The sequence below is a fragment of the Hemibagrus wyckioides genome, linkage group LG13, assembly GCF_019097595.1.
Source record: "Hemibagrus wyckioides isolate EC202008001 linkage group LG13, SWU_Hwy_1.0, whole genome shotgun sequence".
Lineage (NCBI taxonomy): Eukaryota > Metazoa > Chordata > Actinopteri > Siluriformes > Bagridae > Hemibagrus > Hemibagrus wyckioides.
In genome coordinates, this window is record NC_080722.1 from 23,889,923 (window position 1) to 23,906,879 (window position 16,957).

Genomic DNA, 16,957 nt, shown 5'->3' on the forward strand with positions numbered 1-16,957 from the left:
AAGATGATTTTAAATATATTTCATTCCAAAAAAGATATGTATTTGTACAATAAAACAAATAAAAATATATATAAATGAATAAAATGTCAGTGTGCATTTTGTAGGATATGGCAAATATCTGACATTTATTTAGATTGCAAAACTTTTACAGCCTTATATTATTGATCATTTAATCACTTCATCATTTCATCATATTGATCATTTCTCCTGTTATATAGCCAAAAGTCTGTGCAGTGCTGAGCTCGTGTTGCAGAGATTGCTCACTATCCATGGAGAATAAGGTTTAGTGATGCCCTCTTGTGGTACAATGATTCAATTCCTCACGTTATTGACTAACTTTCCTTCAGGACATCGCTTTTCTTTAAATCTTCATGAATGAAGCAACTGAAAAGCATCTGGAAGTCTTGAAGAATCCATTGCTGCGTCTCAAACGACTCCATACTGGAGTCGGTAGCCAAGGAATAGTAGACAAATCATTTACACAACTGGTTTAGATTTCCTTATAATAGTACACTGTTACACACTGGATGCGACATCTAAATATTACACCTGGAAGAAAATCTCCAGAAATATGTGATGGACTGCATGAACACAACAGTATGGAATTATTATTATCATTCCCTTATTCTCTCATGTAGTTCACTTTTAGATGAGGCAGGGAGCCATTAGCCAATGGGGCAAAAACACGGCTGTCTTTTGTTGGTGCACGGCACAGTGCAAATCATCGTTTGGCATCGGATTTTAGTTCGCTCCAGTCTTTGAGTTTCGCAACCTGGCAGCCATTTTTGCTTCTTCGTCTATCTCGTCCATGATCCTTTCTTGAGACACTGAGTAGAATGTATATCCGTCTGGTGAGACATCAAGGTCAAGGCTTGTACACGTCTACAATATAGTCAGCTGCACTCCTGATGGAGTAGCTTTAATACAGTGGGATGGGAAAGTATTCAGATCCAGATATAGATTTTAATTTAAATTGGATTACATTTTTGGCAATTAATCAAAACATAATGAGAATGCAAGAAATTGCAAAAGTGAATCTCTTTGACCCTTGGCTACAGCACTTCATATTAAACTCATGTGTATAATGTTTGCTTTGAATATCTTGAGATTGCTCTGGACCTGGTGTCCAGCTGTGGGAAAGGAACAAACCTATTTGTAGAAATACATTTGCATGTTAGACAAAAAGCCAAGTGATGAAGTCCAAGAAGTCAGCTAGAAGGGCTTTGCTTAGAAATGTGACCAAGAAAACTCTAACAGAGCTTCAGAAGACCTTTGTAGAGACGAGAAAACTACTGCACGGACAACCATCTCAGAAATAATCCATAAATCCAGGGAGTGTTCAAGGTTTCAAATTAAAGTTAATATTATCGTTAAGGTAAAGCACAATGGTGGCAGCATCATAAGTAAGTTAGTTAAGTTGTGTTTATTTGTTATTTATAGTGAAATTCTTTCTTCTCTTTTGCCATCTTTGGAGGGTTGGGGTCAGAGCACAGGGCCAGCCATGATCCAGCACCCCTGGTGCAAGGGGGGGTTGAAAGCCTTGCTCAAGGGCCCAACGGTGGCAGCTCGGTGGTGCTGGGGCTTGAACCCAGAACCTTAACCACACGAACTACCACACTATTGTGGTTAGAGTTGAAGGAAGAGAGAATACTCACAGAGAGGTTCTTGCTTCTGAGTGCATACAACCTCAGACTAATGCAAAAGCAAAGCATATAGCTAACACAACATTGGAGTAGCTTCAGGATAAGTCTTTGAATGTCCTTGAATGGCTCAGACAAAGCCCAGAATTTACCCCATAGAGCATCCATGGAGATGCTTGAAGATAGCGGTTCACACACTCTTCCCTTCCAATCGGACTGACCTTAAGAGGATCTGCCAGGAAGAATGTGAGAAACTGCGCAAATCCACTTCTGTGGAGACTTTCCCAGACTCCAACTTGGATAACTGCTGCTTAGCTAAATTACATTTCATGTTTTGATTGTTAATACATGTGCAAGCATTCCTAAAAATGTTTGCGAGTTGTCATAAGAAGATACTGTGTGTGGACCGAGGGCCAACAAAAGTCAATTTATGTGAAATGAAATCTATACAAAAAACTTCAGAGATCTGAATACTTTCCAAAACACACCAGTAATAATCATTAGATTTATTACATTTACCTATAATGAAATATGTTGCATAATTCAGAACCTTTCAATCATGAAATATCTTTCTTTTACTAGCTTTGACTTTTCTGTATTGTGTATTTGATAAAACATTTATACTGATTGACATTTTAAAGCTAAAACTAACAAAAAAAATGCTGAATAGGTCCGACACTTATAACAGTGTATATAAATTCTTGTTTTAATCCAAGATGCGCTGTATTATACTCATGGAAGAAGTACAGCCTGCCACATTTAGAGGAGAGTCTGGTATAATAAATGAGCTATCCATTTTTCTATCTATCTACAAAAAAAAACTACTTGATATACAGGCTCATTTTGGTATCCTCATCATAATTAAGTGATTTCAATTTATTTTCTCTCACTTTGTCCATTGAAATATAATAATTGTATACCTTTAAATGTCCCATACATACATACACACAGACACACACACACATTATATATATATATAAAAAAATATATATATAAAAAAAATATATATATATATCACACACACACACATACATATATATATATATATATATATATATATATATATATATATATATATATATATATATATATATATATATATATATATATATACATACACATATATATACACATATACATACACATATATATACACATATACACACATACACACACATTATATATATATATATATATATTATATTATATTATATTATATTATATATATATATATATACACATATATATACATATATACACACATACATACATATACTGCCCATCCAAAAAATTCACACCTGAATTTTACTAAGAGCCTCCCATTGGATAATTACTGCATGGATGATTTATGTTTCAGCTGGCAACAAGTTATTTAACCCTAACTCCTAACTGACGCAAGGAGTAGCTTCTCATTTCTTAAACAGCCATGTCGGAACACATCCTGTGGTCGTGGAAAAGATGTTAATCTGTTTCAGAAGGGTCATCAAGCAAAGAAAACATCAGAGATTGCTGAAAAAACTAAAATTGGATTAAGAACTGTCCATTGCATTATTAAAAACTGGAAGGATAGTGGGGAACCAGCATCTTCGAGGAAGAAATGTGGTCAGAAAAAAAATCATGAATGATCGTGATCGGCGATCACTTAAACATTTGGTAAAAAATCAAATCATAAAAAAAAACAACAACAGTAGAACTCACGGCTATGTTTAATAGTGAAAGTAAGAGCATTTCCACACACACAATGCGAAGGGAACTCAAGGGATTGGGACTAAACAGCTGTGTAGCCTTAAGAAAACCACAACCACTGAGGCTATTGGAAAAATTGCTTCAACTTGCTAGGGAGCATAAAGATTGGACTCTGGAGCAGTGGATGGTGTGTGGTCTGATGAGTCCAGATTTACCCTGTTCCAGAGTGATGGGAGCATCAGGGTAAGAAGAGAGGCGGATGAAGTGATGCACCTATCATGCCTAGTGCCTACCGTACAAGCCTGTGGGGGCAGTGCTATGATCTGGGGTTGCTGCAGTTGGTCAAGTCTAGGTTCAGCAACATTATGTGCTCAAAGAATGAGGTCAGCTGAATACTGAATGACCAGGTTATTCCATCAATGGATTTTTTCTTCCCTAATGGCACAGGCATATTCCAAGATGATAATGCCAGGATTCATCAGACTCAGATTGTGAAAGAGTGGTTCAGGGAGTATGAGACATCATTTCCACACATGGATTGGCCACCACAGAATCAAGACCTTAACCCCATTGAGAATCTTTGGGATGTGCTGGAGAAGACTTTGCGCCGCGGTCCGGCTCTCTCATCACTGATACAAGATCTTGGCAAAAAAATGAATGCGATGTGAATAAATATTGTGACACTGCAGAAGCTTATCGAAACGATGCCACGGCGAATGCGTGCCGTAATCAAAGCTGAAGGAGGTCCAACGAAATATTAGTGTGCGACATTTTTTTTGGACAGGCAGTATATATTATACAGCGAGTATATTTTGAAATACGACGTCATGTTTTAAAAATAATAGCCGTGTTAAATATAAACGTCATTTTTTTTTTTTAACATGACGTCTTATATAAACACACACTAAAACTTACGCAAGCACGTTTTATAGATAAAATAATAATCGATAAAAAGTGGATGGAAACCCTGTCTTATGACGCCATCTGATTACTTTCTGTTCGTGCATTAGCTGGCTAACAAGCATAACAGCTACAACAGATATAAAAAAGTAAAATAAAATAATACATAACATTATATGTCCTATATATAATAAATATAGCTAGCTAGCTAGCAGCCTAGCCGCAATAACCTTGTGTAATGGTAGTTAAGGATACATATGCCCATCACTAGGGCTCCAATGGCGAGTCCGGTTATGACATTTCGGGTCCGTAGTTTTTGGCTCCTCTTCTTCCACTGAGCAAGTTCGGCTTGCCGGATAAACTGCAGCTGTTCTCGTGTCAGCGTATCCTTGGTAGGATCGATCCTCCTGGCAAATCCTCCTTCAGCTTTACCTTTACCTTCCTGGTCAGCCATGCTTTCACTAGCTCTTGTGCCTGTGTGTTTAAGCAATCAAAGACGCGTTACATATGCGCAGCCGGGCTCGCCAATCAAAAGCTGCGCTTCAAAAACGCAAAAGGATTTCAAAATACTACGTCGCTTTTGGATAATATTAATTAACATTATTGCAGCATTAACAGTGCACACAAATTATTAGCACAGTATAATTATGTTTTAAATATATATATATTTTATTTTTATTTAGTACATATACACGCATATGTATTATTTTCACGCTGAAAACCGGAAAGATCCGGTTGAAACGGTTTTTTTTTTGTAAAGAAAAAGTTCGCCCCCTAGTGTGTTGTTGAGGAACTTGGAGGAATTTGAGAATAATTGGAGAAAATCTCGATCCTGCAATTATGAACAACCCTAAACTTAAACCCATACTGCTCAAAAGATCCACATCGTCTTCACTGAACCTTCAGGAAAACCTCAAATTTGGTGAAGCTCCTTTTGAGCTTTTGTCCGATTTCCTTTGCAGCCTTAACAACCAGAACAAGTCGAACTTGGAGAATGTTTCAAGTTTATGTGGGAAGTTTAAAGACAGAAGACTAGTTGGTGGGTCAAGTTTACCTCACTTGGCATATTTTTATCTACTCTATATCAAATTTTCTTTTAAAGTCCAACTTTTATTGCTGAGTTTTCTTACAGAGACTCAGCAAACATCGCTAAACACATGCAAAACCTCACAATGTTTTGCCTTCACTATAGTGTTACAATTAGGGTTGCAAAATTCCAGGAATTTTCAAGGCTGCAAACTTTCCATGGGAATTAACGAGAATATATTGGAATTAACGGGAATATTAATGGGAATAAACTGGGAATTTGCAAAATTGCAGGTTAGCCTATAACAGGGAACTTAAATGTGATTGAAAATAAAAATATCTTGCTGCATAATCTTGGTTAAAACAACCAGATTGAATGCAATTTCAGTTGAATTTTATACCCTATATATATATATATATATATATATATATATATATATATACATTCAACATTTAGGCTTTTGTGTTATTCAGTGAAAGAATTAATTGAAGTTCTACTTACAGTTAAATCCAAGTCAAAAATCTCATTTATGCATTAGTTTTCTTCTTTTCTTTCTAGCTTATGACCAAACAAAATGTTTATATTTATGTTTGTATGTACAGTTTATATAAATTTCCCAAAATTTCTAAATCACTTTAATTTGGAATATTTCCAAAATCCCCGAGACGAAGTTCCCATGGAAATTTTCACTGTCCAAATCTAAATATCTAAAAATCTATTATTATTAAAATTTTTTCTTTAATTTATTTTACAGAACATGCATTCCTTATTTGTGAGGAATTTCAACTTGACCCTTTAGTGGCTTATCATGCCATTGAAATACTAGAGAGGCAAGTCACAGGACAGACTTAAGTTTATATTTCTCATCATCTAAAAAAACGTATTAACAATCTTAAATATCTTACCTCAGATTTATGCTGAAGCACATTGGGAATTTATTATCCCAGCAGAAGAGTGAGGTGTGTGACGGCAGTGTGTGTGAAGCCAAAGGAACCAACTATGAAGAGCTGGTCTTTCAGAATCTGAGGGAAAAATTCCGTCTCTTCATTATTTCGAGTGTGCAAATCGCCAGCAAAGTGACCCTACATACCAGTGTAAGAGTATAAAGTATAATAAGTTGGACATGATCAGTTCTACCTACTTGTTGGTATGTTTTTTTTTGTGAGATTGTATGTCGAAATTTAGGTGATCGGCAACAGTTCTGCACTGAGATACCTTCATTTGGTTGGTATTGACTGTCCCAAAGAGAAAATATTACAATCAGAGCTTCTCATCTTGAAAACTTTGGACTTCAGGGTCAACGTACCAAATCCTCTGTCATACGCAGAGACTCTCCTTGAAGTTCTTGGTAAAGTTGTTCATAGCTGTTAAGTAAGCTGGACTTCATTTTTAGTGTGATCTCACCGTGCTGAGATCAACTAGTCGTACCGTTGCTACGGTATATCGAATGACCTTGTGTGTTTTCTGTAGGCCACAACGATCCAACTACACCCGTTGTACACCTGCATCACCTGTGCAGGTATGTTCTACAGTTTGTTTACCTGCAGAGGGAGTCAATCTATAGCTCATTACTTATGGCTGTAACCGGACGTCTCAGCCCCTCTCCAAATCAATGGTAACTATAGCACTGTATTTTTAAACAAATAAATGCTGATGTATTTCCCAGTTGAGTTTTACTTTCATCAGTATGTTGCAGTAATGCAACACTGAAATGCAATCTCTCTCCAATCACAGCCGTAGGTTATAATCAGAGAAGGCATGAATGGCATGACTCTTTTTCCTTTTTCTGTGTCTCTACTACGTTCCTTGACTGTTGAGCTCTTAATCATCATCATCATCCTTATGCAGAATTGCTATTGTGATAAAATTATGACTAAAAATACAGGTCACAGCTGGACCCAGGAGTTATTTTACATCTACATTTCCCACACAACAAATAAACCCTTGTAGCCGTTGTTTTTCTGTTCAGAATATCTAAGAGCATGGTCTGATCACTGCAGTGAATTGTTTTGTCCGTGTGTAACAGGGCAAAGTTTGTGTCCGTGACAGAAGACTGCATGCTGTTAGGGGTGGGAGTGATTGCCGTGGCTGCTTTCATCTACCAAACATCTGCATGGGAGAAGGTAAGTCCTGCCACCTTTGACCAGACCAGTGCTCGCTGTTTTCTCTCTGAAATTAGGTACAACAACATATTCTTCTACCAAATGTCTCAGGTTGCTCATGTTCTCATTGCTGCTTGATAAAATATATATATAAAAAAAATACTCGTGCAGGCTCTCGTGGTTCCTCATGGTAGAAAGGATGGAACAAACTGATGTCACCTTTGTTTATGTTCCTAAATTTGTCACAAGTTTGTACATTTTCAGCAAGGTAAAATAAGGGCGTGGCACATCATTTTTACATCAGGTTATAACATCATATTTTTTTTGGTTGTTACACTGGGTTTTGAAAACAGATCAAGAATATGAAGATGTGTTTAAAACATTGTAGAAACAAGTGGATTATAAAAATTAAATCATCTTGTGATTTCCAGAACACACACACACACACGTACATAACCCTCTTTACACTTTATTTAAGGCAGTATCTTGAAATGCAGCCACTTAGAGACCCCCAGGCAATCCATATTTCTGCTCTGTCCCAGTTTCTAGCGTATATTCTGTTTGTTACTGATGGATTGATTCAGGTTTGTTGGAAATGGGAATAAGGGAAAGATGTAAATATGAACCATTTGGGGCAGGAATTTGTGCCAAATATCAGGTACCAGTTGTATGTTAAGGATTTGGTTGAAATATAGACCTGTGTAATGATACATGGAGTTTCACTGTTTTCTAAGATTCTTTTGTGCCAGGCATGCAAAAAAAAAATTGACAAGAATTAAAACCAAATGTTTAAGATAAGATAAATTGTCCAGTCTGCTCATTCTCCTGGTGTGATAGGTTTGTCAGCTTTTTATTCTAATATTTATTCTAATACTAGTATATTTATTCTAGTATTTCCTGCATTTTTATTACTTTTATTAAGAATTGTTTGTGAGTGTAATTTCTTTGGCCTCTGGATATTTTCCTTTGCTTTTGAGCTACAAGCCCTTTTGACCTTCCCACTACATGAACAGTTGATTAGCAGTTCACTAGCAAAGCCTCAACGATTGTCGTTTGTGATTTGACCTATTATTTGGGGGCAAGGAATTTAAAAGAAGGAGGGAAAGAAAACTATAACATGGCTAAAACGAAAGGCTGTCAACAAAACAAGGCAGTCATTTAACTCTGGTGCTCATGACTGGTATGAAATGCTGCTCAACTGGTTGGGGTGAAGACATCTGTGTGAACATGACATATTCACATGATATGTATGCAGTCACAATAGCATTCCTCTTTAAAGTGCTCTTAGAGTATGTACAGTCGAGTCCGTATGTATTTGGACAGCGATCCAATTTGCGTAAGTTCGCCTCTGTACACAACCACAATGGATTTGAAATGAAGCTTTCATGAATAAAGTGTAGACTTTTTGCTTTAATTCAAATGGATTAAGAAAAAATATTGCATTTTGCAGTCATTTAGGACTTAGAATAATTTTTCCATTTTCATAACTAACATAATTATAAACATAAGGATTATTTATCATTCTTGAAAGCAAATCCTTTGTCATCAATGATATCTGGAACCCATGGACATCACTAAATGTTGCTGAGTTTCTTCCCTCCCTCCCTTCCTGCAGCTGCCTTCAGTTGCTGCATGTTTGTGAGTCTTTCTGCCTTCAGTTTTATCTTCAGTAAGTAAAAAAAAAATCATGCTCAATTTGGTTGAGGTCATTTAAGAAGATTTAATTTCTTTGCCTTAAGAACTATGTTTTGGGTCATTATCCATCTGAGCAAGTTATTCTTGGTTTCTGTCCAAAAGGATCTTGGTTCAGGACTGGGCAGGCTTATTTAGATGTTTTCTAGCAAAAACTCTTGAGTGTTACCAGTGTTTTGCATCTTGAGTTAAAGCCTGTGTATTTAAATGCTGCTCATGAAGGTGTCTTTAGATTGCTGCCTTGACAGTGTTATGCCTCCTCGAGAGTGTTCATGAAAGAATTCCGCAGTCCTCCAGTTTAATTTCAATTCAATTCAATTTATTTGTATAACGCTTTTAACAATGGACATTGTCTCAAAGCAGCTTTACAGAAGTAGAGAAACAGAAAAAGGAAAACATATATATATCCCTATTTTATCCCTAATGTTCAAGCCTGCGGCGACGGTGGTGAAGAAAAACTCCCTGTGATGTCATGAGTAAGAAATCTTTAGAGGAACCAGGCTCACCCATCCTCATTTGGGTGACACTGGACAATAAATAATGTAAATGTAACTAAATGATGTCCTTTCTACAACAGCAACCAAGGGCTTATGGGGAACTATTAGGTCAGTGTAGTTTCTGAGTTCATTAGAACTCTAGAATTAATTAGAACCCAGAACACTGGGAGCTTCCAGGCCTGTTGGTGTTGCTCAGCTCACCAGCACATTACTACTTTTTCAGAATGTGCAACCACGTAGTAAAAGTAAACTCCAAAAGTTTCTGCTAGTTGGTTTTATTTCTCAGCCTAATGTTGGCTGCCTTCACCGATTTGGACCATGCATTGACAGTTCCCATGAACAGATACCAAATGTAAATTCAACACTTGAAAGGAACTCCAGACTTTTTATCTCATTAAGCTGTCATGAAATAGTGTTGAAACAGGCTACACCTGGCCATGAAACTGCTTATCTGTCAAGTGTCCAATTACTGTGAAAGTGAGAAGAAGAACCTCACAAATATATTACATCACAGTGAAATTCCGTTCTTCACATATCCCTTCTTGTTAGGAAGCTGAAGTCAGAGCACAGGGTCAGCAGTGGACAGCACCCCTGGAGCAGACAGGGTCAAGGGCCTTGCGCAAGGGCCTTACAGTGGCAGATTGGTGGTGATGCGGCTTGAACCCCTGACTTTCTGTTGATGCACATCTACCTCAATGGAAATGTAAAAAAATGTTTGAATGAGGATTAATACGATATTTAAATCTATTGAATTAAAGCTGAACATTTAATTGATTGCTTCATTTCAACTCCACTGTGGTGGTGTATAGAGGCAAAAAAGGAAAATTGTGTCACTGTCCAGAAACATATGAACCAGACTATAGAGATAGGTGCACAGATTTTGATGCCTGATGTTTAATACTTCTGGCACTAAATTTATAATCCACAATGTGCATATGTATTTATATTCTAGGTAGTGGAGGAGCTCACGCTGATCACCGGCATCTCAGCAAAAAGCATCATGGACTTTGCTCACGTGACCCTCGTGCACATCACCAAGAACAACGTTTGATCAGTAGAAGGAATCTGAAGTAGACTACATCTTCAAAATGATAAAATGAATCATCTCAGTGTTCCAGCAATGTGTAAAAGGCACAAAGTATAAATATTGTTAGATAAAAATGTGAATATTTGTTAAACAGAGGTGATTTCATGTTTTTCCCTGTTCAGGTTTTTTTGGTGATTTATGATGTTTCACTGCATTGTCTTGATTTTCAATTACATGCAGAATAAACAGGTCAGGTAGATTTTTAGACACAGGATTTTTGATCAGTGGACAGTACACTGTTGTCATGGTAACTCCTTACTGGGCTCACTTTCTGACTCGAGCTGTCTAAAATTGAAGTCCAGCCAGAGCGCCATAGGGGTCAGTGCCCATATTTTGTTGTTGTTGTTGTTATTTAAACTGGTGCTTTAATTTATCAGCAAGATACATTAGTCTGCCCTGAGAATTGAAACTGTTTAATGACCCACACAAAAAGTGTAGTTTGTGTTACACTGGGTCTGTGCATACAATGATATTCTATTATATTGAATATCATTGTATGGATATATAGAGGAGCTTGCAAGTTTTCCCAATGACCACAGGTTATTCAAGCAAAATCAAGCATTTTTGGTCACAACAGTCAAAGAAAAATCCATCAGCCATGTTTTGATTGCTTTAAAGCTGCTTAGTTGGACTTCACCTTATTTTGTTCACTTTATTTTAAAGCAATCTATCGTGTTTTGAGACGTTTGTATCCAGCTAGAACCCACAGGGGGAAAAAAGCAAGTCCTGGGCAAAAAAGCAAGTCCAGTCAGAGTCCAGTCTTCTTACTGGGCATAAATCCCAGCTTGATTGTTAATGAATCTGAGAAAACTGAAGTTTGAACACAGAAGTACAGGGAAATTCTGGAAATGTTACAGTAATGCTAGCCAACATTACCTGTTGAATCAGTGTTAGCTATGTTGGATGACTACTTTAACCAATATACAAATTTGTAGGTAATAGTTATGTAAATAATGAGATTGCATCAAATTATGTGTCACTACCAACATGGTTAAAAATCTTATCTTAATTCTGACTGATTATCATTTAGTGATTTTCATCACTTCCTTATTCCTAACTTTAGGTTTCCTGCATTGACTCACACTTTAATCCAACCACAGGGGATGCACAGAAGTATGTGTGTGTGTGCGTGTGAATATGTGTATGTGTATGTGTGTGTGTGTGTGTGTGTGTGTGTGTGTGTGTGCGTGTGAATATGTGTATGTGTATGTGTGTGTGTGTGTGTGTGTGTGTGTGCGCGCTCTGTTTAATCTTTTGCTTTGGTTTCCTGTTTAATTCTCAGCCCCTCCTCATATTCAGAACATCAGAATGTTTTTTTTGCAAAATCACATTGACAAAATTAGCAGTCTGCCATGCCTTGATAGGAAGTAGCAAAGCTGGTAAGTAGATAGCAAAAAAATAGTGACAGCTAGTTGCGATAAGATCTATAAATGAACAAATAAATTTCAACTAATGTTTTACAACACACAGCCATAACATTGAAAGCACCTGCCTAATATCGTGCCACCAAATATTTCTGACTCGTCAATTCATGGACTCCACAAGACCTCTGAACATGTGCTGTGCTATCTGGTAAGACATTAGCAGCAGATTCCTTAAGTCCTGTAAACTGGATTGGATTACATCCCACAGAACTTTGATCAGATTGAGATTTGGGGAATTTGGTGTTCAACACCTTGAACTCTTTGTCATGTACCTCAAACCATTCCTGAACAGTTTTTTCAGTGTGACAGACAGCATTATCCTGCTGAAAGAGGGCACAGCCATAAGGGAACACTTACCATGACTTGGTCTGAGACAATGTGTAGGTAGGTGCTAAGCCACTTCACCTGTCACCTGATGTTAATGATATGGCTGTAGTCATTCTGAGCACTCTGACTGGGGCTGATATGTTTACGTTTGAGATGTCAATCATATTCATTACAATTTAATTGATTTCTAACTTGTCAGTTAGTTATGAGAAATACCCTTTTCCCTTTGAGAAACCTCCCAGCCATCATATAGAGAAGCCGTGGCCCCAGAAAGGATAAGTGAACCACGTATATATATATATATATATAACTTCACTGACTCAGTTAAGCCGTGTGTCTAAATAACAGTTCTAAATTTTCTACCTGATAGGCTAGAACATGTTGTTAGTGTTAAAGGAACAGCCCTCTCCTGGCTCAGGTCTTACTTGACTGACCGTTTTCAGTTTGTAGATCTAGATGGTGACTTCTCTATGCATACCAAGGTTATGTTCTGTGTTCCACAAGGTTCTCTCTTAGGCCCACTGCTTTTTTCCCTATATATGTTACCCCTTGGTGCATATATTCATAAACATGGTATTAGCTTCCACTGTTATGCCGATGACACACAGCTATATGTTTCAGCTAAGTCAGATGAGAGACACCAGCTTATTAAGATAGAAGAATGTGTAAAGGACATTAGACATTGGATGGTCACTAACTTCCTCCTGCTTAACTCTGACAAGACAGAGGTGCTAGTACTTGGACCACATGCAGCTAGAAGTAAGCTTTCTGATTACAGAGTAACAGTCTGTATGGTCTTTCGGTTTCATCTTGTCCAGCAGTATAAGGTCTTGGTGTGATTATTGACTCTGGTCTTTCGTTTGATGCTCATGTAGATAATATCACTAGGGTAGCCTTCTGTCATCTCAGAAATATCACTAAGATAAGAAATATGATGTCACTTTATGATGCAGAGAAACTAGTTCATGCTTTTGTTAGCTTTAGGTTGGATTATTGTAATGTCTTACTGTCTGGATGTTCCAGTAGGAGCAGAAGCAAGCTCCAGTTAGTCCAGAACACAGCAGCTAACTGCTAGTCCTAACTAGAACCAGAATCTTAGCCACACTACATTGGCTCCCAGTCAAATTTTGCATTGATTATAAAATCCTGTTACTGACCTATAAAGCACTAAATGGTCTCGCGCTGCAGTACCTGAGCGATCTTTTAGTCTTTTATGATCCGCCACGCCCACTCCGATCAAGGGGTGCTGGTTACTTGGTAGTACCTCAGGTAGCAAAGGCTACAGCAGGGGGCAGAGCTTTTTCTTTCAAAGCCCCACAGTTATGGAACAACCTTCCAATTAGTGTTCGGGATTCAGACACAGTCTCAATGTTTAAGTCTAGGCTGAAGACACATTTGTTTAGTCAAGCTTTTAATATATAGTTCTTAGGTAAAGGAGCAGATCTGGAAGGTTCATAGGCATAGAGTGTTTGGTGACTGGGATGTTTGGATGCTGTCACCCTACCACCCTCACAAGTCGCTCAGGTTTGCTGACTGTGAAGTGGTTGGACTCTTTATGTCCCAGGAAGCCTTCATGTCTGTGACCTTCTGGCTCTCCCTTTTAGTTATGCTGTCATAGCTAGTCTTGCCGGAGTCTCTGCCTGCACTTTACACATAACCTACATTGTCTTAAACATCACATGATCAGAATCATACTTAATGTTTTTCTCTCTCTGTCTTTCTCTGTCGAGCTATACACCCCACTCCTGAGCTCCCAGTGTTTGCCAGTTCCAGTGTGACCACTGCCCTACCCCTGGTCAGAGTCTCGTCGCTTGGTGGTGCCCACTGATGCTATGGATGGATCTGTGTGGACCAGGACACAGCCATAGACAGAGCCACTTGGGGACTTTCACACCATCACGGATCTGCCAATTCATCTGTCAGCTTGTGACAGCAAAGAATTAGTGTCTATAATGACCTTAGAAACTACAACGACCTAATAGTTCCTCATGGGCCATTGATTGCTGTTGTAGAAAGGACATTAATCAGTTACAGTTACATTATTTATTGTCCAGTGTCACCCAAATGAGGATGGGTTCCCTTCTGAGAATGGTTCCTCTCAAGGTTTCTTCCTCAGATCATCCCAGGGAGTTTTTCCCAGGCTTGCTCATTAGGGATAAAATAAAATATTTTAATAATTTAATTTAATAATTTCTTCTTATTTCTAGGTATTTAGTTATTTTTTATATTTTTATTTTCATTTTTCCCCCTCCCCTTTCTCCATTTCTCTTCTTTTGTAAAGCTGCTTTGAGACAATTTTCATTGTAAAAGGCGCTATACAAAATAAATTTAATTGAATTGAATTGAATTGAACTGAATCTGCAAACAAAAACCCACCTCAAAACAAACAACAAAGCTGTGCATCAACAGAGTTCTCTCAGCAGGGCATTTAAAATGAGATTTTTCCACAGACTGCACTGTCCACTGAAAACAGTTTGTATAAAATGAACGAACATCTCGATATTGAAGTGAGATGCTTGATAATTTGATTTGGTGATATATTGAATTTCACCAAGTGTGATGAATAATACAGACACATTTTCTATACGAAACATTTCATTGCTGTGTTTTTTTAATGAAATGTTTACAGGAGGTTGGTCTTCCTATACAGTCTTAAAGCAGTCACCTGTGGCATGCCTATGTATGCCAGTGAAATTGTACCGGCTGACATTTTGTTATGTGGAAAAGCATTAAGTACCTAAAACCTAAACCACTAACTTGAGTGGCAAAGTTTAGACAACTACTAACTCTTTCATAAATAGGCTCACAGCAAGTGGCTCGCTAAATATTGTTAATTTAAAAATAGCTTTTTAGGAATTATTCAGTATTTAAATGAAATGTCTTAAAAACTCAGGTGTTGTGTTCACCTGTCTACATTGTCTCTTATCTGCCTACATTGTCTCTTGGTACCCATAGAGACAGATTCTCCCTGTGTCTATGTGGGTTTCCATGGATCTCTGGTTTTCTTTTGCCTCCCCGGGAATATTTACATGTCATGTCCAGTGTTTCCTGAATAGGAGGGATGAATAAGGAATGAAGGAATGAATAAATGTTTGATATACTTATCTTTGGACTATATCAGACTTTTTTTTTGGGTACTGTGTACTGTACATGGTACAAAGTTACTAGATGCAAGAGCAGATTCAGGTGAATGCTGAATTATTGCCTAATGCAGGAACCAATTAAGGATCAGTAGTTCTAATGACCATATTTATTTATTTTAAAAAAAAGTCTTACATCTTTAGGATCTACTCCTACATGGTAGGCCGCAGTAAATGCTGCGTCATAGAGAGCGAACTCAGTGTGTCTGTGCATGGGTGCTATAACATTGGAATCCCACAAGCACAGGGCAGGAAAAAATAAAAATGCTCCATCACTTCCATGCTGTTACCATGGCAACCCGGGGCCTTTGCCGAGTCACGGGGGAATTCTGTTTTTTTGCACGGCTCACTTGCTAAATGAGCGAGTCAGCTCTTCAGGGGTCTGCCTCTTGCCTCTCCCTGGCAACTGGTTGCTAGGTTGCCACAGTTGCCATGTTAATGCGACATTGAGGGTTTCAAGCTCGTAAAACATTGTATCACGTTCTGGACACCAGCATCTGCCTGTAATGTCTCCTCATTAATCACGCATGTTTTACAGAGAATGATAACCATTGACTACCTGTACCATGCTAGTTCTAAACATGCCAAGATTTGATAGCAAGTATATACCAAATTTGAATGGAATTGACGTTATAGCCCCCCCGGTGAGAGGCAACAGCATGTGAGAGTATTGCAGTTGTGCTCCATAGCAATAAGGGAAAACAAAGACACCTGTTCTGGGAGCAGCTAAAAAATTGTGAATACCATAAATTGTCATGTTGACATTAATTTCCTTCCACAGATGCAGACATAAAATAACAGTGTGCTGTAATGGCATTTGCAGCAGGGCCAAGTGGCAGCAATGTTTGTCACCTGCTGAATGGTGAATGTTGAGAGATCGTAGAATTGCCTGAGAGACTCCTGGTTGTAAGCCACAGTACCCAGAGCATAGGGTGGCTAGGTAATGCATAATATTATCTATAGGACAGAGTGATGGATGGGCCTGGCTCAAACGGTCACTGCAACAGGAAATCCATGGGCCTCGTTTATCAGCATTGTGGTAAAAAGTTTTAAATCGTTTTTCTTTTGCATTCTGAGTTCTCATTTGTGCAATAAAATTGGGATTCATCAAAAGTGCCTACAAATGGCATACTCCTGAGTCTAAGCAATGAAACAGTATCAGTTGTTCATAGCTGCTGTGCATGTGCATGTCACTGCATTTAAAATTATCCATGAATATTATGTATATTACAAACATGTGGGCATTGCTTCAACGGATGCCTTAATAAGCAATCAACATTAGAGATACAGCATGCTTGAACAAAAGAAATTCAGGAAGCAAGGTTCAATAAAGTAATACTGTGCAGTTTATTCATTAAAAAAGATTTATATTCACACTCTCCGGTGTCACCCAGATAAGTCTGTGAGTCTGGTTCCTCTGAAGGTTTCTTCCTCA

At 37.9% G+C, this 16,957-nt stretch overlaps 2 protein-coding genes across 2 annotated transcripts; one reads left to right on the forward strand and one right to left on the reverse strand.

Moving 5' to 3' along the window:
• Positions 1–215: 215 nt before the first annotated feature.
• Positions 216–4,720, reverse strand: LOC131363922 (cytochrome c oxidase assembly factor 3 homolog, mitochondrial). Its single transcript, XM_058406921.1, has 2 exons — positions 4,482–4,720; positions 216–848 (listed from the first exon to the last, which is right to left on the reverse strand). Exons 1-2 carry the CDS (start codon positions 4,678–4,680, stop codon positions 742–744), a joined length of 306 nt encoding a protein of 101 aa, XP_058262904.1. The 5' UTR covers positions 4,681–4,720; the 3' UTR covers positions 216–741.
• Positions 4,678–10,819, forward strand: cntd1 (cyclin N-terminal domain containing 1). Its single transcript, XM_058406915.1, has 7 exons — positions 4,678–5,265; positions 6,008–6,083; positions 6,164–6,347; positions 6,439–6,601; positions 6,724–6,868; positions 7,280–7,376; positions 10,497–10,819. Exons 1-7 carry the CDS (start codon positions 5,067–5,069, stop codon positions 10,593–10,595), a joined length of 963 nt encoding a protein of 320 aa, XP_058262898.1. The 5' UTR covers positions 4,678–5,066; the 3' UTR covers positions 10,596–10,819.
• The last annotated feature ends 6,138 nt before the right edge of the window (positions 10,820–16,957 follow it).